Source organism: Vigna angularis, chromosome 9 (genome assembly GCF_016808095.1).
Source record: "Vigna angularis cultivar LongXiaoDou No.4 chromosome 9, ASM1680809v1, whole genome shotgun sequence".
Lineage (NCBI taxonomy): Eukaryota > Viridiplantae > Streptophyta > Magnoliopsida > Fabales > Fabaceae > Vigna > Vigna angularis.
In genome coordinates, this window is record NC_068978.1 from 19253547 (window position 1) to 19280347 (window position 26801).

General features: G+C 33.9%; 2 protein-coding genes across 2 annotated transcripts; both read left to right on the forward strand.

Annotated features, from left to right (window-relative positions):
- The first annotated feature begins 4679 nt into the window (after positions 1-4679).
- Positions 4680-8815, forward strand: LOC108346199 (putative disease resistance RPP13-like protein 1). Its single transcript, XM_052868602.1, has one exon. The coding sequence runs from the start codon at positions 4816-4818 to the stop codon at positions 8557-8559; it is 3744 nt and encodes a 1247-aa protein (XP_052724562.1). The 5' UTR covers positions 4680-4815; the 3' UTR covers positions 8560-8815.
- Positions 8816-14973: 6158 nt separating this feature from the next.
- LOC108346221 (uncharacterized) lies at positions 14974-18253 on the forward strand. Its single transcript, XM_017585238.2, has 4 exons — positions 14974-15103; positions 15982-16835; positions 16950-17741; positions 17853-18253. Exons 2-4 carry the CDS (start codon positions 15984-15986, stop codon positions 18147-18149), a joined length of 1941 nt encoding a protein of 646 aa, XP_017440727.2. The 5' UTR covers positions 14974-15103; positions 15982-15983; the 3' UTR covers positions 18150-18253.
- Positions 18254-26801: the final 8548 nt, after the last annotated feature.

Below are 26801 nucleotides of genomic sequence, written 5' to 3' on the forward strand. Positions count from 1 at the left end.
AAATAATCCAATACCAAAACTATCGAGATATAAACTTAAACTAAAACTAAAACTAAGCAATGTTCAACAACAAATAAAACAGTTCCTAACTATAGTGCAAAACAACATTGCACGCAAACGGAACTATTCCTGAACATGTGAATCAAACATGTCGACCCCTTCTTCGCACAATAATTTCAAATCATCAATTAGAGGCTTTAAGTAAACATCAATGTCATTTCCAGGTTGTCTAGGACCCGATATCATCATGGACAACATCACATATTTTCTCTTCATGCACAACATAGGAGAAAGATTGTAAATAATCAACATAACTAGTTATGAACTGTGTTTGCTACTTAAGTTTTCATAAGGATTCATACCATCAGTTGCAAGTGCAAGTCTTAAGTTTCTTGTATCTGCACCAAATTCTGAAAATTTTTCATCAATCTTTTTCCATTGTGGTGAATCAGTAGGGTGTCGAAGAAGATTATCGCACTTTCTTTCATCAAAGTGCCATTTAAAGTTCTTTGCATCTTCTTTAACAGAAAACATACATTTGAACCTAGGTATTATAGGCAAATACCACATCACCTTAGCAGGTGCACCATCATTACCTTCATCAGCAATGTTTCTGTCAGATTTCTTTTTAAAATGGGATAAACCACATGTTGGACAATACTTTAGCGAAGCAAACTCCTTTGTGTACAAAACACAATCATTAGGACAAACATGTATCTTTTGATATTCAAGACACATTGGACATAAAAAATTTTTTGCCTCGTAATTACGAATAGGTAGAGTATTATTTTCTGGAAGCATCTCCTTCAACAACTCCAACAACTCGGTGAAACTTTTATTGGTCCATCCATTCCTTGCTTTTAAACTAAACAACTTTAAAGTTGTAGAGAGACGTGTAGATTGGTACCAGACAGAGTGTAACGCAGCGGAATAAAACTAGGGTTGCAGAAAGTGTGTTCGGTCACCTTTTTAAAACAAATTGGTTTGTTTTTAGAAAATCAATTTTCTTTCAGAAAATTTATCGAATAGTTGATATGCGTAAAATATAAAAAATGTAGAGAATAGAAAATCACACGAGTAATTTTTATACTGGTTCGATTCAACAGAATCTACATCTAGTCGTTAATCACTATAAAAAGTGATTAACAGTTCCACTAAAAAGATGTTTCACAAATTACAACAAATAGTGAATAAAGCAGATAAATAAACCTTCCTTCGACGAATGAACCGAAAGAAGAACACTCTGCCAACTCAAAGAGAACCGCTCCGACTATCGATAAACAAAACGCGAGCTTCTCCTATTCATGAGACCAGGCAGAACACCTTGTTAACTCGAAGAGAGCTTGCTCCGATTATCGACACACGAAATGCGAGCCCCTCCTATTCACGAGACCAAGCAAGGGAACTTGAACTATAGCTTCTGAGAACTTCCTTTGAAAAACAGTATTTTGCAAGAGCTTATGTTCAACAACTTTTTCTTTTGACCTTCACAGAAACCCAATATATAGCCAGTTGTTCTGAATATCTAAGGTTAAGTCTCAACTGCCACGAATAATCGATTATTGTAAGTGATAATCGATTATTCAAGTTCATTACATGTTTTTCAAAAATGCGATAATCGATTATATGAGGTAATAATCGATTATTCTTGGATGACTTTGTGATAATCGATTATTGCCATTCCATAATCGATTATTGCAGTTAAAAATGCAAGTTTTACAAAGTTTACAAGACTTTCCTACTATATTTAATATATACAAATTGCTTTTAAATAATTCTAATATCTTCTTCAACTAAAACTTCTTGTAGCATCATCAAAACAATTTTCTTCAAGATTTACCAATACTCCTTATTGGTAACAAGACGTGTAAAGTTCGAGCATCCGGGGAACAATAGTTGCTCTGAATCATTTATAAGAGAATCATACAAATTAACTCTTCCAAAATTATCTTCACCGACATCACGTATCATGTCCTCTAAATGATCACTCATCCATTCTTCCACATAATTCGTTCCTCGTGACGTGGTAGGCTAGTCCAATACTTCTCCATGCCAACTCCAAACGGTATAAGTCCTCATGATGCCGAACATGAATAGATGGTCACGCACATTGCCTAAGTCTTGCCGTATTTGATTAAGACAACGCACACAAGGACAAAAATATGTCCTATTCACAGACTTAGCATTTTGTTCAACGTATTGCAAGAACTCCGAAACACCCTTATCATATTCTTCACTAATGCTACGTTCATTCATCAAGCTTCGATCCATTCTATGTTCGTAAAATCATCAGTTTAAGTCTTTAACTCTCACAAGGTTAGGCCCTACCCATTCAAAAAAATTATTTTTCATAATTTGCTAAGACACGTGCAAAGAAGTCTACATCATAAATTTGATAAGATTTCGGCAGCATTTCGCATTGGTCTCCGAAATACACGAAATGCGAGTAGTCAACGATGACCACAATTAAATATGCATATGGAGAATAACACAAACACTAAATCAAAATTTTATCAATCTTATCCATAAAATCCAACTTACATGTTATTGCAAATTATGAAAATTAATTTTCTCAAACTGTCCAATCAGACAATTCAAAATTTAACACAAACGATTAAAAGATTAATCGTTTGTGTTAAATTTCAAACGGGAACTAAGTGTCATTGAATGATTTGATACTTATAATCTAACATGACAATTATAATAACACAACTAATACATGCATATTCAAAAGCCAATAACACATGCAGACCTTAAAGTCAAAAACATGCATACACAAAACCCAATAACATGCATACAAAAAAAATATGAACGAAGAAGCTAACCTGAAAAGCAGATTCCAAATGAAATGGAGGAAAATCGAGGAGTGCACGACCTAAAACGTAGGCCAAAAATAGTCAAAAACATCGCCCAAGAACACGCAAGAAACTACACCAAAACGCACCGAAAACGATTTTTAATCGGTTCAAATCAAAGATATTTCATCACAGAACAATTTAATCAGATTAAAAGTAAATTTAAACAGTCCAAAAGAGAGAAAATGCACCTTGAAATGCAATGTCGTAGAGTGAAATCGCGGGGAAGACGATGAATAGTGAGCGTAACTCCTCGCGGGTTCGCCATTTTAGTATAAATGGAACTAGACATCCGGTACTGGAGGGCCCCGACGTTTATAATATTATAGACGTTGGGGCCATAACTAATATGACGTGTTTTGGATTTAAATATTGATATTCGCGGGGGGTTTAGACGTCCGTTGGAGGGGCCCCGACGTGTATAATATTATAGACGTCGGGGCTCCTCTACAACGGACGTTTAAGAGGCTGAAACAATTAACTCTTCAACTACCATGTTAGTCGTTTAAACGTTTGTTGTGGAGGGACCCCGACGTGTATAATATTATACACGTCAAGGCCCCCTAACGGACGTTTAAGTGCCTAAAAAAGTTAACTCTTCAACTATCCTGTCAGCCGCTTAAACGTCCGTTGTGGAGGGACCCCGACGTGTATAATATTATAGACGTCGGGACCCCCCTAACGGACGTTTAAGTGGCTATCGGTCAATTATTTACGTTGATGTTTTCGTGGACGGACGTCTGTTAGGTGACATGAAAGGCAAATTTTGCACTAATGGTTATAATATTTTAATTAGCTTTGAAAAGTTTAGAATGCTGACCAAGCTCTGAGTTATCTCAGCCTTCGTGCCTGGGAAAGCCTACAAGCATTCTCAGTGACACGAGAATTTGACTTTTCTATATATAACTGAAGATGAACAATCTCTCTTGGCTGTTGTGTTAAACACGCAAATCAACTTGTCTTGGAAAATTGTGACTATTATGATGGTATGTAACATACATGACAGTCTACCCTGGAACTTTAAGCAACAATGACAACAAAAAGTTCTACAAACACCAATATGTAAACAGTCATGGATACACCCACAAAAACACCATGCTAACTGAGAACGTTGGCATTCATGGATTTCGTCAGTGGTAGCACTGTTACAACTATAACCAAGCAGGTATAATTAGACGTTCCTCATATCTACCATAAGTCAAGTGAGTTTTATAAAAATTCAGGTGGAGGTTTCAGAATCATCAATCTAGAAGTTCGACTTTTTGCTGCAGAAGAAGATCCAAGTATAAACAGAGTATGGCTACCTAAATTGGCTGCATACGGATTTTTTTTTTTTTGCCTAAAGAGACTATAGAGTCACCTCAGTCCCCAGTCTCCCAAACAAAACATGCCAAGCAAGTTCTCCATCTTCCAAAGTTTTGTCTTTTGCATATCGTATTTAATTTGCTATATCTTTTACATCGTTAGTCAATAATGGCTACATACATTGTGTCATCAACAATAGTTGGTCGTTACAAACAATATTACTCTGTTCCATAAATTTTTTCATAAACACTAAAAGAATGAAAAAGTAGATATACTGAATATCTTTAATTAATTCAAATCAACTTATTCAATCTCAACCATTCATTTTTTAATTAATACATCCATGGTGGATTTAGATGGTGGGTACATTCCCTGTGATTCCACGTTAAAAAAGCATCGAAACTTGAACCTTATCTTTGAATTAGCGACACCACCAACATTAGGCACCATCGATCTCTACCATCCAATTTTGAACTAATATATATCTGACGGTTAATTTTGAGGGTAGGTATTTCACATATCTACGCAACTTAAAGTGAAGAGGGTTGACTAAAATTCCTTTGCTTTCTGATCTCATCCGTCAAGAACCCATCCAAATTACTGCAACCGATTCCTTTCCTTTCTGAGAAATAATCACTTGTTTGTTGTTGAGATCATGGCATTAGCTGTTGTAGGTGGTGCACTCCTTTCTGCTTTCATTGATGTTCTTTTTGACCGGCTAGCTTCCCCTGAGTTTGTCAACTTCATCCGTGGAAAAAAGCCTGACAAATTGCTTCAAAAGATGAAGAGCCAGCTGCTTGTGGTTAAAGTTGTGCTTGCTGATGCTGAGAAGAGACAAATCACCGACTCCAATGTCAAAGAATGGCTCGATCTTCTCAATGATGTTGTCTACCGGGCTGATGACTTACTTGACGAAGTTTATACTAAAGCTGCTACTCAAAAGGAGGTAAGCAGTTCCTTTTCTCACCTTTTCAAAAGGAACAAGGTTGTTAATGTTAGTAAGTTGGAAGACATTGTTGAAAGATTAGATGATATTTTAAAACAAAAGGAGAGTCTCGATTTGAAGGAGATTGCGGTGGAGAACAATCAACCATGGAATGCTCAGACAACATCTCTGGAAGATAGATATGGTATGTACGGTAGGGATGAAGACAAGGAGGCCATAATGAAGTTGTTGTTAGAGGATAGTAGTGATGGTGAAGAAGTGTCTGTAATCCCTATTGTAGGCATGGGTGGGGTTGGGAAAACAACTTTGACCCGATCTGTGTATAACGATGGCAAGTTGAACGAGATATTCAAATTGAAGGCATGGATTTGTGTTTCTGATATATTTGATATTGTGAAAGTCACAAAAACTATGCTGGAGGAAATTACTCAAAAGCCTTGTAAATTGAGTGATCTAAACTTAATTCAACTTGACTTGTTGGAAAAACTGAAAGGTAAAAAATTCTTGATTGTCTTGGATGATGTTTGGATCGAGGATTGTGATAGCTGGAGTAGTCTTACAAAACCATTTTTAAGTGGAATTAGTGGAAGCAAAGTTATTGTGACAACCCGCAATGAAAGGGTAGCGGCTGTAGTCCCTTTTCATTATGTTAAAGTATATCATCTAAACAAATTGTCAAATGAAGATTGTTGGTTGGTGTTCGCAAGCCATGCATTACCCCTCTCAGAAGACAGTGAGAATAGAGAGACTCTAGAAAAGATTGGAAAGGAAATTGTTAAAAAGTGTAATGGCTTGCCTTTAGCTGCACAGTCTCTGGGAGGAATGTTGAGAAGAAAGCACGAAATCAAGGATTGGAATGATGTACTTGAAAGTGACATTTGGGAACTTCCCGAAAGTCAGTGTAAGATTATTCCAGCACTCAGAATTAGTTATAATTATCTCCCTCCACAATTAAAACGGTGCTTTGTTTATTGCTCATTGTACCCCAAGGATTATGAATTTCAAAAACATGATCTGATCCTGCTCTGGATGGCTGAAGATCTTGTAAAAGCATCAAAAAAAGGAAAGACTTTAGAAGAGGTTGGTCAAGATTATTTTGACGATTTGGTTTCGAGATCGTTTTTTCAACGTTCAAGTTCTCGGGATTGGGGTGATTTTTTTGTGATGCATGACCTGATGCATGATCTAGCAACATTCCTTGGCGGGGAATTCTATTTCAGAGCAGATGAACATGGAAAAGAAACCAAAATTGATAGAAAGACTCGCCATTTGTCTTTTACAAGATTCGGTGATTCGGTCTCCGATAGTGAAGTTCTTGACAGGATAAAATTTTCGAGAACTTTCTTGACGACCTATGATGATTATTCTCCCTTTAAAAACAGAAATACACCATGCATTATAGTGTCGATGCTCAAGTACTTGAGAGTTTTATCATTCTATAACTTACAATGTCAGCTTGTTCTGCCTGATTCAATAGGTGAATTGATCCATTTGCGTTATCTAGATCTCAGTTTTACAGGTATAGAAACTCTGCCAGAGTCATTGTGCAATTTGTATAATCTACAAACTTTGAAGTTGTTTTGTTGCCGTAGGCTGACTAAGTTGCCTAGTGCCATGCAAAATCTCGAAAACTTGCGTCATCTTGATATTCGTGATAGTTCCATAAAAGAGATGCCTAAAAGAATGGGGAAACTAAATCAATTATTGACCTTGGATTTATACATTGTGGGCAAGCATAAAGAGAATAGCATCAAAGAACTGGGAGGATTCCCAAATCTCCATGGCAGGGTTTCTATTGAGAAATTAGAGAATGTTACTAATGGTGAAGAAGCATTTGAAGCCAGGATAATGGATAAGAAGTACATTAATTCTTTAGAGTTGCAATGGTCTTTATGTGACGATAGTAGCATCGACTTTCAAATTGAATTAGATGTACTTGGCAAGTTACAACCTCACCAAGACCTGAAATCCCTTTCAATAATGGGTTATAAAGGAAAAAGTTTTCCCAAATGGATGGACAATTTTTCTTACCGCTACATGAAATCTCTGTATTTACAAAATTGTAATAATTGTTGTATGCTTCCTTCACTTGGGCAACTACCGTCTCTGAAGCACATCCTTATTTCAGATATGAATTCGGTGAAGACTATTGATTCTGGCTTTTGTAAGAAGGAAGATTGTTCATCTATGGCACCCTTTCCCTCCCTTGAATCTCTATACATTTTTAATATGCCTTGTTGGGAGATGTGGAGTTCCGTGGATTCAAAAGCTTTTCCTGTTCTTGAGGAACTTTATCTAAAAAATTGCCCCAAACTAAAGGGAGATTTTCCAAATCACCTTCCTAGTCTGCAAACACTCAAGATTAAAAGTTGCCAGCTTCTTGTCTCTTCATTCCCAATGGCTCCCGCCCTTCGAACATTAAAGATATGTGAAAGCAACAAAGTGGAGTTACATGCGTTTCCTCAATCGGTGAAATCTATAAAAATATCGGGAAGGCCAATGGTGGAGTTCATGATGGAGGCGATCACTGACATTCCACCTACTTGCCTGAAAGAGTTGTCATTAATTGATTGTTCGTCAGCCATATCTTTTCCAGGTGATCGTCTTCCTTCATCACTGAAAACTCTGGATATCAGGGGCTTAAACAAACTGAGCTTCCCGGTGCTACATAAACATAAATTACTGGAATTCCTGTCAATAAATAATAGTTGTGATTCACTAAAGTCTTTCCCACCTGCTATCTTTCCAAATCTCACCAGTCTTATAATAAAAAACTGTGAAAATCTAGAATCTCTTCTGCTCTTAGGGTCAGAGTCGTTGAAGAGTCTGAATTCTTTTGTGATTAGGGACTGCCCCAACTTTGTATCATTCCCAGGAGAAGGATTTTCTGCACCCAATTTGACTCGTTTCAATGTTTATGGTTGTGCCAAGTTGAAGTCATTGCCGCATCAGATGGGAACTCTTCTCCCAAAGATGGAATATCTTAGCATATCCAACTGCCAACAAATTGAGTGTTTTCCTGAAGGGGGTATGCCACCTAACTTGACAACAGTTACGATCAGGAATTGTGAGAAACTACTGATCAGCTTAGGATGGATACCCATTGATATGGTTACCTCTCTCCAAGTTTATGGCCCATGTGATGGCATCAACGCCTTCCCAATGGAGGGATTGTTGCCTCCCTCCATTACGTCTCTGTATCTAAGTGATTTCTCAGGTCTTAATACGTTGGAGTGCAAAGGACTTCTCCATCTCACATCATTACAAGAATTGCACCTTGTAAATTGTGAAAAGCTGGAGAATATTGCGGGAGAAAGGCTGCCTGTCTCTCTAATACAATTAAGCATAAGAGAATGTCCCTTGCTGCAAAAACGATGCCACAGAAAGGACCGTCAAATTTGGCCTAAAATCTGCCATGTCCGTGGCATAAAGGTTGACGGTAGATGGATTTAGTGAGCAAGAATGATGAGCTGGTAATTCTCCTTTTTTCACTTACGTCATCAGCATATAACCATGGAAAACTATTTCTGTCAATGTTATCTTTCATCTCATGTCTTACCCTTTAACATTTAACGAGTCTTAAATTACTTAATCGTTGAGTTTGATACTTGACTGGAATTGCAAGGTTAAACGAAACCTAACCTTTTGTTTATATTTTATTTATAGTGATGTGATTTTAATTTAAACACTGCAGAAGTGAGTATTGCAATTTTTCTTATTCATATTAGTTTGTCAGTGTAGTCAGTTCCAAGATTTTTCTTAGTAGTTTGTAGAGCACACACTGAAAATGCTGCGTACTCTTTAACTGCTAGTAATTTCAAATTCGCTGTTAGACATATATATGAAGTTCTGTTTTTCTAAAAATTGTAGATAAAGATGGGGGAGAGTGGCCGAGATAAGGGGTGGTGGGGCAGTGATCCATGGCAGCTTTATCCTACCTTAGTGTGAAATATATGTCTTTATCATTCTCTTCCATTTTGTCATGCCACGGAAGAAATCGTTTTCACTGTTTTTGGTTCAAATCCTTTAAAATATAAAAGGAGAATCATATCCAATCATCATTAAAATATAATTTTGAAATTAATCTACAATTTAATAATAGATAATGTGTGGTTAACAATAATACTATTTATAACAATGAAATATCCAATTTACTGTTTTTCCTCAACTTGCATCATGTGCATAACTATAATAATTGGTAATACAAATACTATTGAATTATATTTTCAGGTTGATGTTCATGATAGTTATTATCGATAATTATAGTTCATTAAGAGGTGTTGAATATGAAATATTATAGTAAAGAAAATATTACTTAAAGATGAATATAAAAATGTTTGGGAGGGGAGGATCGTGACCTGGTTTCTTAAAAAAGAATGATTACACTCGCATCATGAAATGTTAATAGACAATGTTTAAACTACCAAAACTCGTTGTTTAATATATTTTTTTAAAATAAATTTATATATATAGGTATTATGTGTTATTAACAATTCTCTAACATATGTTATATTATGTTCCAATTTAGGGGCGATATAACTGTTTGGGAACTGAAAACAAACTTAAGAATAAAGCCTTTTTGTTTTTGGAGTTTTTTTAATGTAAAATTATCTGTTAAATAGTGGTAATTAATTTTATTTAACTTTCACATAATTTTTTAAGTATAATTTGTATTTATTGTTTATTTTATTAGAGATTTTATCTTCATTATTTATCATAAGCAAAAAATTTAGTTTTTTCTTAAGATATATGCAAAAAGAAAAAGTCTCCAAATTCATGAATTAAAAAGTACTGAAAAACAAAATCGAACAAAACAAACACATTTCTAATTCTAATGCAAATTCAATAAATAGAATAAAAATAATAAAAACAGAGATAAAAAAACATATGCAACAGAAATAAGAATAAAAAAAATTAGTAAACACAAACAAAATGAGATTAAAGAAGTGAATTCTACCAAAATCCAAAAAAAAAGAAAAACTCTACATGAGAAGTCATAAAGATGAAAGAAATAAATAAAAATAAAAATTAATTATAAGAGAATAAAATAACTAATCACTCTCTTTCTACTCAAGAAAATTATAATTTATGGAAAATAGGTTTTAGTTCAGTAAATATAATTTTTAATACAAATAAAAATTAACATACATTCACTACAAAAATATACAATTTTTTCGGGGTTTAATTTTTCATTTCCGACGGTTTTAATCTGTGTCGCTAAATAATTACCGGAGGTTTATCAAAAAACCACCGGTATTAGCAGGGGTTTTGCCAAAATCGTCGGTTTTAGTGGGGGTTTTTGTCCAAAACCCTCGGTATTAGCAGGGATTTTGCCCAAAACTGCCGGTATTAATGAGAGTTTTACCCAAAATCGCCAGTATTAGTGGAGGTTTTGTCCAAACCGACGGAACTAATCGGGGTTAAGCAAAACTGCTAGTAATTGTTGAGTTTACATAGTTAGGGTTTCCAAAACCGCCAAAAATGTAACTAATTTATTTATTTTATTATTCAAAGGATTTGATTATCATAAGTAAACCAAAATTAAATGTAAACATTAAATATAAACCAAAGTATTATTATATAAATGGTAAACATTAGAAATACAAATAATGTTTCCTAAAAATTAAAATAAACATGTTATGAATAATCATTAGTAAAAAATATGTTTTTTAACTCGCCTAATAAGCTTCAGTTTAAGGAAAATCGAAGCCTATCAAAACGCGATGACATTGTTGTAATTAATCCGAACTTATAGGCATCGATTCCCTTTAACCCGAGGCATAAAGGGGCTATGACCTCGGTTAATAAGACACTCGAAGCCTAAAATGTACACCTGTCCACCAGCAGTAGAAGCTTTTTGGCTGTCACATCATTAAAGGGAGATATTACCTCGGTTGTTCATCGAACCGAGACAGAAATACCTGCTCATCCTCTCTGCAAACACCTACTGCACCTGCTATGCCGCTGCTACGCCTACATCGGTTGGCCTAGGAATCGAGGTCGTTGGTCGACCTAAGGCATTGGTTGGCCTAGGAATCGAGGTCGTTGGTCGACCTAAGACATCGGTTCACATAGGAGCCGAGGTTGTTGGTCATGTATCTCCTGACATTTATGATTTCAGAACGTTCTATACTTTTTTTCCAACACTTTATACCTCGGTGTTCTCTTCTAACCGATTCCATATTGTGGTATTACCTCGAGTTTTTGGATAACCGAGGTAGTAGCTCTTCTTAATTTCTAAACTTAACCTACTCACCTTTGATTTGCGTGGCCTAACAACTTCTTCTTCCTCGTGCTCTCCCTTTCTTCCTCTGCAGTTTCGTCCACCACTACCACTCCTTGCCTCGTTGCGTCGCCCCCTATGCTGCCAGTGCTCGCGCCTGCCTCCTTCTTGCCAGTGCTCGTGCCTGCCTCTTCCTTATGTCGTCGCACCATTGGTGCCTCGTCGTTGCTGCCTGCGGTGCTTCCTCCAACGACTCCACTCGCCGCTGCTGCCTCTGCCACTACTGCCTCCGCGGTTGCTGCCTCTACGACTATACTACCTCCACCGCTGTTTCAATCTTGCTGCCTGCATTGAGGTTGGTTGATTGTGTTTTTTGCTGTGTTTGATAATAATTGGTGGAGGCAGAAAGAAAAGCAAAGTAAGAAACATCTCAAATGCTACAATGGTGGCAAAAGGGGGCATGTCAAGAAAGAATGTTGACACGAGAAGAGTGGAAGAAAGAACTCTGATGCATCAACCTCACAAGGTTGTATGGCAAATACATCAAAGGATGAAGATATTCTGTGAGAAAGAGGGGAGATTTGGTAAGTCATAAAAGCTCAGAAGATCATGACATGTGCTTATGGGAGATACATTGTAGAAAGCTAATGCAATGGTTGCATTGACAAGTCAAGAAGAAACGGTGTTGACGTGACATCGTACTTGGACACATGTCAAAGTGAAGTTTGCAGGACAGAACGTAATCTGTACTCGGGCTTGAGAAGGTTGTTTTACCTTAATGCGAGCACTGTGTGATAAGCCAACAACATAGATCGAAGTTTGCAAGTTTGACTACCAGAAAAGAAAACACAAGAAGACTTGGTTCATTCTGATGTAAGGGAATCACCGGAGTTATTCCTAGGAGGAGCAAAGTTTATTCTAGGAGTTTGTGGGTGTACTCCAGGAGTTTATGAGTGTATTCCAAGAGTTTGTGGGTGTATTACATCAAGATGAAGTAAAATGTGTTGTTATTACTAGTTCAAGAAAACAAAAGCACGAGTAGGGCTTGAAAGTGGGAAAGAATGAAGTGCTTGGGCTATGCTAACAATGTGAAGGGGTATTGCTTGTGAGTTCCACCGCTCACAAGGTTATTGTTAAGCAAGAATGAAATGATGCTCCAACCAAAAGGCTTTGAAGAGCAACAAAACTTGGTTTGCAGGTTGAACAAATCTCTGTACGGTCTAAAGCAGGCGCCAATGTGTTGGTGTAAGAGATTTGATTCCTTCATCATTAGCCTCGGATACAACAGACTAAGTTCAGACCATTGTACTTATTACAATAGGTTTAATGAAAATGATTTATCATTTTGTTGTTATATGTGGATGACATGTTGGTGATAGGCCCCAACAAAGCTCCAATCCAAGAACTGAAGGCATAATTGGCTAGGGAGTTTGATATGAAGGACTTAGAACCGACAAACAAGATTTTAGGGATGCAAATTCACCGAGATAGAAAAAGATAGGAAGATTTGGCTTTCTCAGAAGTAAAACTTACTGAAAGTCTTGCGGCGCTTCAACATGCGAGAGTGCAAGCCAATTTTACCCCATCTCCTATCAATTATCCTCAAGTATGAGTCCTAGCAGTGAAGTGGAGAGGATGGAAAAGTCTTGAGTACCGTATGCATCGGTGGTGGACAACCTTATAATTGCTATGATGTGCACAAGACCAAATATTGAACAAGCAGTGGGAATGATTAGTAGGTTCGTGGTAGGTTTAGGTGGAGAGCAGTGAAATATTGATCAGGTGTTGCATTGCGTTTCGAAGAATCAGAATTTGGTGTCAAAGGTTATTGGCAGATTTATGTAAATTCAATTCTACTGAAGTTTATCGAAAGAACAAGCAACACGAAGGCAAAAATGGTGTGAAGATTTGATTAGTTTCATCAAAATCTTCAAGTGGGAGATTGTGAGGAATGAAGTCCCACATTGGTGGGAACTTCTAAAAGGTTATGGCTTGGTGGCTATAAAAGAAATCCCTTGTCCCATTTGTTACTCATCTCATTCTCTCCTATTCTCTCATTTCTTGTATTCTCATAATTTTGAGAAGTTTTGTATTGAAAGAGAAAGGTGCTGTAAATTTCTTCCACCAATATAAAATTTCTATTTTTGTCTATTGTCAGTATTTTCTCTTCTCTATTTAAGTTGTGTGTGCTTGTGCTGTATGACTGATACCCAACAGATGTTAGTAATTTTGTCTATAATATTTTAATCTAATTCTATTAATAATGTCACTTTGTCATTGATTGATGAGTTTATTTGTATTTATTTGTTTCAAGAATTAAGTGGTCAAATTGAAAATATGGGAGAAAAAACATAAATCTTGGAGTGTTATTTTTAGAAGAATTATTTTAAAATTACTTATATTTGGATATATGTTTTACTACTAATTTGAATATATGTTTTAACTTCTTTTTTAATTATCATTTACTTGGATATATGTTTTAATTATTATTTTTTTTGCAATTTAATTTGAAAACTTATAAAGTAATTTTTTTAAAATATTCGCGAGTTAAAAATGGGATCCAACGGGTATCCACGGGTTGAAAAAAATCCGCGAATTTTTTACTCGACTCGTTGTCATTCTTATCTGTACAGGTAAAAAGAACCCAACATACAAACGAATACTATTCATGTATGCATTTAATACATTAGACATTCATTAAGGTTTATACATGGTAGTTGTTTGAAGTAACCATTAGCTTTTAGAATAACATTTATTTATATATATAAAACGTTTAGCATGTTTATTCTAGATGGTTTATTTTAATAGATAAAAGTTACTAAACGATCTTTTCTTAATGTAGCTGCTGTGATATTATTTAACTATTAATACAACTTTACAAATTTAGTGTACCACAATTAATACATTACTCCTCTAATTCCAATGAAGCTCAAAATAATTGAAATCCTAAATTCAATCAATATCACCCGACCAAAATTTCACCAATAATTACTTTTATACTCATATAAAAACAGAATTACAGCTCAAGTTAGTTTTTCTTACTAAATACTTACTCGTACTTTGAGATAGAGAAAGAATGAGACAAGAGAAGAAAAAGAAAGAAAAAGAAAAAGAAAAAGACAAGATATTGGGCCAAATGTCTCATATTTTCCACTTTTGATGTTCAGATGGTGGGTCTGGTGACAGCCAAGCCAAAGATAATGTGTTGAATTGGTAATTAATCATTGAGGTTACCCTCCACCCACTCAATAAAGTAACCAATGGTTGTAAGCACATTGCCCTTTTCATAGTACAAAATATAATTGGTACAAGAGAAACGGTAGACAAAATTTATAAAATATTTTTTTTGTGTATATAAGATTATAAAACTTTGTAATTCAACAATGATGACTATTTATTTCTATTTTTAAGGTGTCACTAGAGACATGAAAATCAAAACTAAATGTATTTTTCTTACATGTCTATTAATTAGTTCCTATGCAGGCCTTTTCTAAGATTAAAAAGATATTTTTATTTACTTGTGTACATTATATAAAATATTATGACACCATTTCGAAATTAAAATTTGAATTTTGGGTTATAATAAAACATGTTGTCCTTAAAGATTAATTAAATATCTATCGGGATGTGGAATGTATATAATTGTAAAGCATTTTACAGTTTACTTTCGAAGTTTTAGTCATCTCTATGGGGCTTTAGGTCAACGTACGTTTCAAGGTTCTAAACTCTGGCAGATATGTGCTGAACTCTTTCCGTGGCCTTCGGAGGAAACAGGTTCTCCGACGACTTTAACATACTTATGTTTACAGTTCAACATTTCATACCAAACTTTCCTTATTCCGTAAAACACATAGTGGAATGTTTTATCTGATTCGTATTAGATGAATTTTGGAGTTACAGGAAACAAATGCTTTTTGGTTGATTTCCCTCTTCTGATGAATTCTCTCATTTACAGCTTAAATCCAGTGGTTCTATATGAGTTTGTATATATTTAGAATGATTCTTTCATCTATCATAAACTTATTCTCTACATTTCTCAATCTGGGTTGATCATCTCTCCATTACTTTTCAAGTTTTTCTGTCTCTTCCTCTCTGTAAAAGCAATGTATTTTTTATGATTACTTAAACACGGGGGGTTTTATTCTTGCCCCCTAATCAAAGTCTCTCCGGATCGGTTGTGCTGTTGGCACTCAATTTTTTTTTCTTTTTTCTGGAGTTATTTAGTTGTAATGTTAAGTATTTATATTTCTTCAATGGTGAGTGAGTTCATGGGAGTGTGGGTTGAAGGAGTTGACTCAATTTATCTCCTTCTATTTTAGAAAAACTTTTAAGAATGTAATTATAATCCAAAAGAAATTGGATCTGAAAACGGAACTTGCTTTAACAAATTTTAGAACTTCAGATTGAAAAGCATCTTTAGAAGAACCAAAATATACCTTTCTCTTCGCAGCTTCCTTAATACTAAGAGCATACATAACCCTCTCATCACGTTTACTTATCCCTTAAAAATAGACCCACAAGTATAATTGTTAAAAATATCGCGTAGGGAACGCAACCCAAGCAAAGATTGAGTTGAAGTATAAGAAATTTCACCAAAATCGTACATGTTTTGTTAGATTAATGGGTTAATGTTGTTTAGTTTTATGTTTCAGTAATGTCTTCCAACAAAGAGGTAACAATCCCTTTGAAATATTGGGTGGACGATAAAAGAAATCGTGTGATTGTAGCGGAAGCAAGTGGGGAATTCGTAGATGTTCTCTTCAGTTTCCTTACCCTTCCATTGGGAACTATCATCCGCCTTTTGGACACCTTGGACCATGTAGAGCGTGTGAACACCTCTGAAGAACAGGGGCGTGACAACGGCTCTGAACAACAAGAAGGGCGCAACAACGGTTCTGAACAACAAGAAGGGCGCGACAACGGCTCTGAACAACAAGAAGGACCTCAGAACACCTCTGTACAACAACAAAGGCGTGACAACACCTCTAAACAAGAAGGAACTGGTTGCATCAATAATTTGTGCCAGAGTTTTAAGGATATGTTGGGGCTTCGCAACAGATCTGAACAACAAGTACGACTTGGTTGCATCAACGAGCTGTACAAGAGTATTAATAATTTGAAGACTGATGTTTTTAGGAACACGATATGCCAGAAAATGTTACATTCTCCGCGCAACCCCTTAGAGAGCTCTTGCCAGAGGCTAAAAGTGAAAGTGGATGATTCAGAACCCACAAAGTATTTCATGTGTCATAACTGTGCAAAAAAAGGAAGTAATTTGTTGGTGAGCTCGTATTGTGGTGTAAAGTGCGACTGCGACGCATTGATGAGGAAAGAAATAGAACTGCTGGAAGAGGCTACTGGTGACGATGGCGTTTTTGTTAAAGGAAAGGCCATGTTCTTCATCTATGATAACTTGACAGTGCGCCGAAGCTCTCCAAGTGAATTCATTAAACCTGGACAGAAAAAACTAGAAGACTATAAAGAAGACTTTCTTGACAGAGAAAAGGTAATATTTATGAGGAAGCGCTTGCACGAATTTTTTATGTTTCAAGAATGATAGTCCAATACTAGATAGTAGGAGTTTCAAGTTTATGGTAATCTTTTACTTATCTTCTTTCAGATACTTAAGATACTGAAGCAAGCATTAACCTCCAAAACCCCTCTTAGTGATGTATTATTGGGAAACACAACATCCAAGCGATCGGTCTCTTTCTCACGAGTTATTGGCTCAACTCATTCCAAAGATTATTTAGAAATCAAGGTAATGGTGAGTAAATCAAAAAACAAGATTGAATTTGTTGAAGCAGATGGGGATTTTGTCGATTTTCTGGCCAGCTTCCTCACAACACCTCTTGGATCTGTTCTGAACCTTAAGAATAACAAACTGTCCTGCTGGCCCATACCACTTCTTGCATCTATTCTGAAGCTTAGGAATGGCAAATTGTCCTTAGGAAGCATTCGTAACTTGTACAAAAGTGTGAAGAATCTGGATCCGTCGTGGTTCATAGAGTCATCGAACAAATCCTTGCTGAATCCCAAGGTGGCTCCTTATTTTGGTTGTGAGAGAAATCCACTATCAAATTCAAGTCAAGATGACACCGCCAAATATTGGTATGGCCTTGGAGAAATGAAAAATGAGAAGGGTCGTATCATCTGTGAAAAGAGAATGATTTCAAAGAAACATGATATGCTACAACAGCCCAAAGATATCAAAATGTTGGATCCAAGATCTTCAGATAGAAAAAAAAAAGATGGTGTGGGATTTATGAAGAGGCCTTGTCTATTTGTTGTGTGGGATAATCTGCAATTGTCACCGTTGACATCTATCAGTCTTCCAATTTCATTTCGTGATTCGGATAATCTCCTGTCTACTGATTTGGAGGAACATCTGCTGAAAATCAAGAAGTCAAAGGTAAGGTTCACAATCCACTCTTGACGATTGTTCTTTCGATATTGGTTTAAGAAAATCTGATTGATACTATGGTTTTATTTAACATTTGTCTAATTATATAAATTTGGTCAGGCAATAAACCTGTTCAGGGCTTCTTTGACCTCTGACAAAGGTGCTTTTACTCGGAGCCTATCCTGCCTATTGTGGAAGTGGAGACTTCAAAGACTCATTCCATTGTGGGGTTGGTGGAGAAACAAGAGAAACAAAAAGCGCGAGAAAAGAAAAAGACGAAAAACTGAGAAATATATCAAGTTAAATGAAAAGAAAGAGAAAAAGAAACAAGAAATAAGTGCGGTAGAAACTAAAAAGAAGAAGGAAGAGATTAACGATAATCCAGTGCAGAAGACAAAGGAAGAAGTCAAAGCCTAAACTTTAGGGTGTTAAGTGATTAAGGTGACATAGAACAATGCTGCAATATATTTTGGTGTAAGAAATAGTTGTGTTTAATTGATTTGATGATCATTTAATATTTATATTTCTCTTGTTTTATGGATGTCCTTATAATGTTCAATAATTGTACGAGTATAATTTTAGGTTGTGATATTAGTACAACTAGAAATCTTTGAGCTAACTACTCTCTCTCCATGTTGGGAAGAGATAGAGATAATGGGTATGTTCATAATAATAGCTGTAATCATTGCATAGTTGAGTAGGGTGCCTCTATCTGTCACTTTGCATGGTATTGGTTGGTTATTTTAGAGGTGAATTAAGACTATCTACCATTATACAACATCAGTTGAAAAGGCAAGGGCAGTGCACTAAAAATAGGGTATATTGGTAGCATATATATATATATATATATATATATATATATATATATATATATATATATATATATATATATATATATATATATATATATATATATATATATATATATATATATATTTCACCAACATTATAATTTATTGAAAACCTTAACTAATAGTATTAATGACTTATCTTTTCAAACTACTTTTATTATACAATTTAATTTCAGGATTGTAAGAACCTAGAAAATAGAGTATTATAATATATAGGTGTATTAAAATAATAAGACGAACATTTTATTTTAAAATAACCTTATAATATAAATATAACTTTCTAAAGCTCGGTTCATTATCTAAAACATTTTATCTCTCTAAAACACTATTATCTTTCGTTTCTCTGACTTCTCTCTATTATTCCTCACTTTTTGGTTGTCGGTTTGATGATCAAGAGGTACCTAGACGATCACGGCGTCAAGGGCTTCACATCTGACTGATCAATTGGGCGAATCGAGTGGGTAAGTGGTTAACCTTTTCTTGAGCGTCTAGGGTTCTTGATCATGCAAATTGGTTCTGTTTGCATGGATCAAGGGTTACCTTTTCTTCTAAATTGTAGCTCAATTTAAGTTTTAAGGTTGGTTTTCCATCACCAATAGATGATTTGTAGGGTTTTCTAGAGTTACCTTGCGGTGTAAGCATTGGTTGGAGTTTTCTAGAACTGGGCAGCATATCTCTGAGGTAAGGGAATCTAGATTTGTTTTGAATTAGAAATTTGTAGTATATGCATGATGAAATTGTGAATATTGAGTTGGTTGAATTGAATTTGATTTTAAGATATATGTGATGTGTAACTTGAATGTGGTAATGTGCAAATTGATGATCTATGTAATTAAACATGATTAGATGTTGTGTAATCTGTAATTGGCGGTGTGAAAGGTTTAAAATATGTTAGGAAGGTGTTTAGTTTGAAAGTGAAGTGATTTATAATTGTTTTAAATCATTTGTGAGGAAGTGGAGTAGTGAAAATGAGAAGTAGAGGTTAGATGCTCAATTGTTTAGTTGGAGCAGCTTTAGCAAGTCAAATGTGACTTGCTTGAGTTCTGAAAGTGGACAAAATTGTGTCAAAAGTGGTATAAGGGATTTTGAGTCCATAAGTTGTGATTTTTGAGGTTTTGAAGTAGGAATTGATTCATAAACACTTTAGATTGATGTTAGAAAGGTTTAGGAACGTTTAGTTAAGTCTAATTAAGTGTATAATACAAATTAGGATGGTTAGAAGTTGGAAAAAATAGTTAGAATTGGTAAACTTGGATTGTGGTTTTATCACACAAAAACATTCAGTATGCATATAGTAGATATAAACTCAATTTTGATCATAGAAGTATGCAAACCAAACAACATATCATCATATGTATCAATCATAAAGAAACATTTACATATCAACATATGTATCAATCACAAATACACAATTCTGTTGTTGCTATGAAAACACATATGTGTTGTTACAATCAATGTGTTGTCATCATCAAAAATCAAACACATTAGGGATTTGGTTTAGCACTTATATTGCTCCTCATATCAACAATCTCTCCCTTTTTTAATTATGCACAATCATGATGTACAATGCACAACCAAAAATTATTTTCAAACATTTATATTCAGGCACATAGTCACATATATTTTATCTATCAATCCAACATTCATAATGTCAACTATCTCTCTTGTTAATTTAATTAGGATTAACAAACAAATTCAACTATCTCTCTCCCCCTTTGGACATTAGGAAAAAAGGTATCAGAGTAGATATTTGATGCAAGAGACTGTAAATCTTGCAGAGATACATCAAAATGTATATGTATGAAATAAAATGATGCTTCCACTGTCAATAATCAATAGTTCAATTTTTTTCAATTTCTCCCCTATTAATTTGTAGAAAAGCTAACAGTAATGGATTTAATCAATCAGAGTATAAATTACAGATAAAGTTTTAAGAATATATCAGATGTAATCAAACATGTATCATATATGATCAAGCATATATAAGAGTAAAATAGTTAGTGCTTGAATGCCAACGTATTTATGTTTGTGAAACATTTAAGAATACACATGTTCATTAACAGCGGATGTAAAATGATAAGTATCAGAATGTATGACCAGATATATCATCAAAATTAGTGGTTCAAACTAAATGATTTAACAGTTAGAAATGTTCAAACCACATTCACGCAATTTTATCGATTTTGTTAGAAAAGAAGTGCCTTGTTTCTCTTACCAAGGGGGGAGGGGGTGAATTGGTGATCAATAAAAACAATTTATTTTTCAATCTTTTCATAAACTTAGAATGATTTTTAATCTATGTTTAAATCCAAGCAATGAAGCGCATGCAATGAAAGTAAAAGAGATAAGGAGAGAAATACAAACACATGGTTTATATTGGTTTGGCCTCAATGCCTATATCCACTGTCCTTTCAATCAACTTAAGATTGAAAGCCAATTGCACTATATTTTACAACAAGGCTTCACAATGACCAATCTATCAAAATATAAACCACCTCTCTAACTCATTAATCTAATATACCCAATAACAAAGCTCTGCAGTAAGAACAATCCTCTTCTACAGTCACCCTTTCAGACACCTCTCAAAGTACAAAGAACTCCTCGCTCTTCTTCCTGGCCGCACACACAAGGAACAACACAATCCAAGATTGCTAATAAACGAAATCTGATCAGTAAAAAGTACACCTCAGTAGTGCAGTAGTTGATTAGCAATGAAAACCAAATTAGTTCTTTAAGAAACCTTCAAGATTATCAACTTCTGTATATCTTATTTCTTGGAGTATCTCAACACACCTGTAATTCTTTTCTCATTTCACAAATATCAGATATGAAAGTTGAGAATGATCAAAAGTCTTGAGAGTAGTGTGCAATGCGTCAATTTATAGTTTTCTCATAACAAACTCAATTCAATCGATTACTTAAGTAATGTAATCATTTACATTATTTACAGTTGTAACAAAATTACAATTAAAAAAGTTCTAATTGAATGCACATTTATTGTAATCGATTGCTAATAAATGTTAGTCAAATTTTTTGAAAAAATATGACTGTTATCACTGTCATGACTTAGCTTGAAAACAATTTTCAAATAATAACCGACTTAATTGAAAACGTTTTCACTTCAAAACTCATCACAACACATTTAAAAAGATGTTTGCAAAGACACTAATTTTAATCGATTATACGCTTAATGTAATCAATTAAAACTTGTTGTTTTGCTACAGTTTAAAACATAAGTTATCTGATGAACTTAATTGATTACAACATCACTATAATCGATTATTTCATACAGAGTTGCTTTGTGCTTGTGGTTTTATCACACAAAAACATTCAGTATGCATGCGATAGATATAAACCAAATTTTGATCATAGAAGTATGCAGACCAAACAACATATCATCATATGTGTCAATCATAAAGAAATATTTACATACCAACATATGTATGAATCACAAATACACATTTTTGTTGTTATGAAAACATATATGTGTTGTTACAATCAATGTGTTATCATCATAAAAAACCAAACACATCAGGGATTGGGTTTAGCACTTATATTGCTCCCCTATCAACATTTTTTTTACAATTTTAGAATTATTTTATAATTAAAAATCAATACTTTTTAGTATTTCAAAGTTTCTTAACCTTGATTAGTGAATAAACATAATTGTTATGCATAATAACGCAAGTCTCTATGAGAAACAATATTTGGACTTATCCACTTTATTACTTGTACGATTTAATACACTTGTCAATTTTGTAACACTGTTAATAAGCTCAAAGAGTCGAAATTATCTAGAGAAAAATATGTTTTTTTTTATTTTGATTGGCAAAGTGCAATCCGTCTCAATAAAAACTCGACCTTGCATTCGATGTTAAAGCATATGAAGGTCATATGTCATTGGATACTATGTACATTACAAAGGAAGCAATTATCAGATTAGAATGATTCATACATGATGACAAAGATTTTACTTGCAAGAACTTGCTACATTAAAGGAAAAAACTAGTTTTGTTAACCATGATTCCAATTAATTGATGAGATGAAGATTTTGTTTGATGGGACCAATTTATTGGACCCTAGCTTAAAAGAATGCAACCATTTGCATCATGTTGTTTAGCTAGATACCCATTGAGACATTCTTGTGTCTTACTGGTGAAGATAATATTTTCTATTGATTCTTGAAGCTCTAAAAAAATTTATGATATACTTATTAACTATTATTTCTGGAATAGTTTTGACTGGACTTCCCTACAATTTTTCCTTCATATTAAAGTTTTCCACATTAAAAAAAAAAGTTTGGTGTTAATTTCTTTCTTTTATTTGGTACATTTCATTACTTTACATTTTTTTATATAAAAAAAATTATGTAAATTTAACTTTCACATATTATTTTTAAACTTAACATTATTACATTTTTTATGTAAATTTAACAAAGAACATAATCCAAGAGTTCTCTAAAGCCCCTTTTCGAAAGGACTTCAAGTGTAATTTTTACAGCGGAGGACCCCTTCAAGAAACCATAACACACCACAAGCTTCTCCACATTTGGCATGAGTTGCATAAATTCCAGAAATACATCGGACTCAATATGAAAGCACAGAGTAACTACTTTTAACTTGTGAAAGTGGTTTCCTTAATATTCTCCGTTCACAATCATCTTCAATTCATTTTTACCCACTGTCAGATGTTCTAAATTCGGTGTAATTACCAAGAAATATAAAGCAATGACGAAATAAAATTATTGCAACTCTGCTACTTCACTTTAATTCATGACTTCACCTTTACTCAATATTCATGACCTTTCATCACTTTTAATCTCACACATTACACAATATAAATAATATAATTATAAATCTTCAACGAGGTAGAACAACACAATTTTTTGTTTTAAAAAAACACAATCACACAGATATAGTAAAATAGGGACAAATTCATCTTCATCCACTCTTTAATTATGTCTTCAATCTCCTCTTAATTACTGCAATATTGTAGTCGGCAACTCAGATTCAACCTATACAAATTATAAGAATAATTACTATACTTTCATAAAGTTTACTAAGAAAAGAATATGAATTTAATTATAAAGGAAGTAAAAGTAGAATTATTTATAGAGAATATCATTCTATACTTAAGTCTCATAACTAAAACATCACAGAAATATCCATTTAAAGAGAAATCAATAAGACATTAAATTAAACTAACTAAAATAAATTGCTTACATAATCAGTCATAATCATCATGTTATGCTGTGAAAAGCTGCTCTTATTAATCATCACCTGCATATGTATAGAGCAAATGATAGTATAACTCACCATAAAAAAAAAGTAACAATTTCAGTAGCATTAGATAATATTTGATGTACCATATTCACTATCTGAGCTTTGGAGAACTGAAATGATGGCACCAGAAGCATCTGGAGCCTATTTAAAACAAAAGAATATGTACAAGTTAATTTTAAGAACGATGCAACTCAAAAATACATTACACTAAAAAAATGTCTGAAAATATTGTTATACAGGAACCTAGAATTCCTGGACAATATCATCTATCATTTTCTATGAAGAAAGATTAAGACACGTAAGTGTAGGTACCTCTTTTGCAGAAGTTTTGCGCACAGCAGAATTGAGATCACTTTCTTTCTTGGGGTCTCTCATATTCTGAACAATACCATTTTGTGGGATGATTAAATTTATTTTGTTGACTGCACTGAAAGTTTTCATAGAGCTGCACTTGATGACGTATACTTTCTAGATCAAGTTCTTCAAGCTTTCAAATCTGCACGTGCAAACAATAAATAAAAATATGAAACTAATTGTTTACAAGAGTCAATCATATATTTAAAATTAGTACTCTACAAATATGAAATACTCATTACTTTTATTAGTGGTTATTTTTTTTTTTTGCGAAAAAAAACACACTTTACATACCTAATTCACATTATCTGACTTCAACACTTGCAAAACCAAGTTAAGAATTGAGATTTATAATTTTATTTAGTTATCATATTAAAAATTTGTTGAACAGTTACAGTGTGTTTGTGACGAGTAAATAAATAAATAAATAAAAATGGTTATTATGAATGATAAAATTTATAATTATTTTAAACAATGTTCTTTTTCCTTCTTCTTCATATTTATTATTTTTAGTGACAAATAATATATATATATATATATATATATATATATATATATATATATATCACGAACTCTTTGTTATTTATATTTTTTTTTATTTTGAAATATTTTAGCATAGTACTTTTAAATTTTTTTCCCGAAAATTTCATCAGAGTTATTAATTAAATTTTTAAATAAATATTATAATTTTGAGTTTAAATTATAGACATAGTGTGAATTAGAAGTTATAGAAAAAAATTGCAATAATCAAAATTAGATCAATCTATCTTTTTTTTTTTCCACCTAGTCTTGCAGTAGGCAACTCTTAGTAGCTAAAAACATATGAAGAGTATAATCATATTATGAATATTATTTTGAAGAATGGTTAACCAAGTGGTACCTAAGGTTACATTTATATATATTTTATGTCGGCTAGATTTGCAGCTATTGTGAATAGTTTAAGTATCATTTATGACTATTACTTTGAAGAATTGTTTAACAAATTATAGTAATTTTCAAGCATGTTGTCCTAAGCCGTCTTTCATATTTAACATGAGCTATATATATATATATATATATATATATATATATATATATATATATATATATATATATATATATATATATATATATATATATATATATATATATATATATATATATATATATATATATATATATATATATATATAACCAACGGGCTCTCAGAGGGTGTATTTTTTATATAGACCAGAACGTAACAATGTTCAATAAAAAATATATTAACGACGTACCTTTCTCATAAATTCCTTGTTGATAATAGAGTTGAGACCTATTTCCAATGTAGTGTTTGATCCTTCATGTTTAACTTCAGACAACTTACTTGCCTCCAGAGTACCTCCACATAAACTTACCATCTCGTCCCACTCTTTTATTGACAATTCCTCCAACAATGGAAAACTTAAACTCCCTTTGTAAAACCTTAGGAGATTATTCAGATATTTAAATTTCAAACAATTGAGCTTTGGAAATGTTATTTCATCCTCGTCTGATTCCTCCCATTTTTTAGACACTATTTCTTCAATTGATTCACACATTTTTATCTCCATTCTTTGGAGTTTAGCCAAACTTTTGGCTGTTGAAGAAGTGAACAAATATGACAAGCTATCGCAATTTTCAACTTTTAAATATACACTAGTAAAAAATTGGGTTTTTACAGCGCACATTATGCCACGGTTCAACGAAAACCGCAGCATAATGGTGCGCGGTGGCAGTTTTGTAAATAAATCGAACATATATGCCGCGGTTCTGCTCCAAACCGCGGCATATACTCCAGTCAACCATTGCCTTTGACGCCACGTATGAATAAAAAATTAAATAACAGCGTATATGCCGCGGTTCTCTGGACAACCGCGGCATATACCCCTGCCAATTTATTGCAGGTGCTGACTGGGTCAGAGAATTTGAAAAGTTACAGGGGTATATGCCGCGGTTGTCCAGAGAACCGCGGCATATACCCCCTGTAACGTCTTAACTTCTCTGCCAGTCAGAGAATTTCAGAAGTTACAGGGGGTATATGCCGCGGTTGTCCAGAGAACCGCGACATATACCCCTGTAACTTTTCAAATTCCCCAAAAGGCAGTTGGGGAGACAGTTGTGTTGAGCACGTTACAGGGGTATATGCCGCGGTTCTCTGGACAACCGCGGCATATTCTCCTATCTGAAATTAATTTAATATGAATTTGAAATATTTCGAGGTATATACCGCGGTTGCCCGCTGAACCGCGGCATATAGTTTGAATATAATTTCAAAAATGCCATTTAGTATTATTTATTTAATTAGTATATGCCGCGGTTGGGCGTGAAACCGCGGCATATACCTTTATTATACCGCGGTTAAGTAGTGAACCGCAGTAGATTCCCCCGTTCAGAGTTAAAAAATAAAACTTTGAACAGTGTCTTCTTCCTCGCGCGTTCTCACTGTTTTCGCGTTTCTTCTTCCTCCGAACCACCCATCATCTCAGATTTTGCGTTTTTCACCGTTTAAACTCAAAATTGTTCGGTCATTATTCATTTTTGACGATAAAAACGAGTTTTAGCCGATCAAAATCGTGATTTCGTTG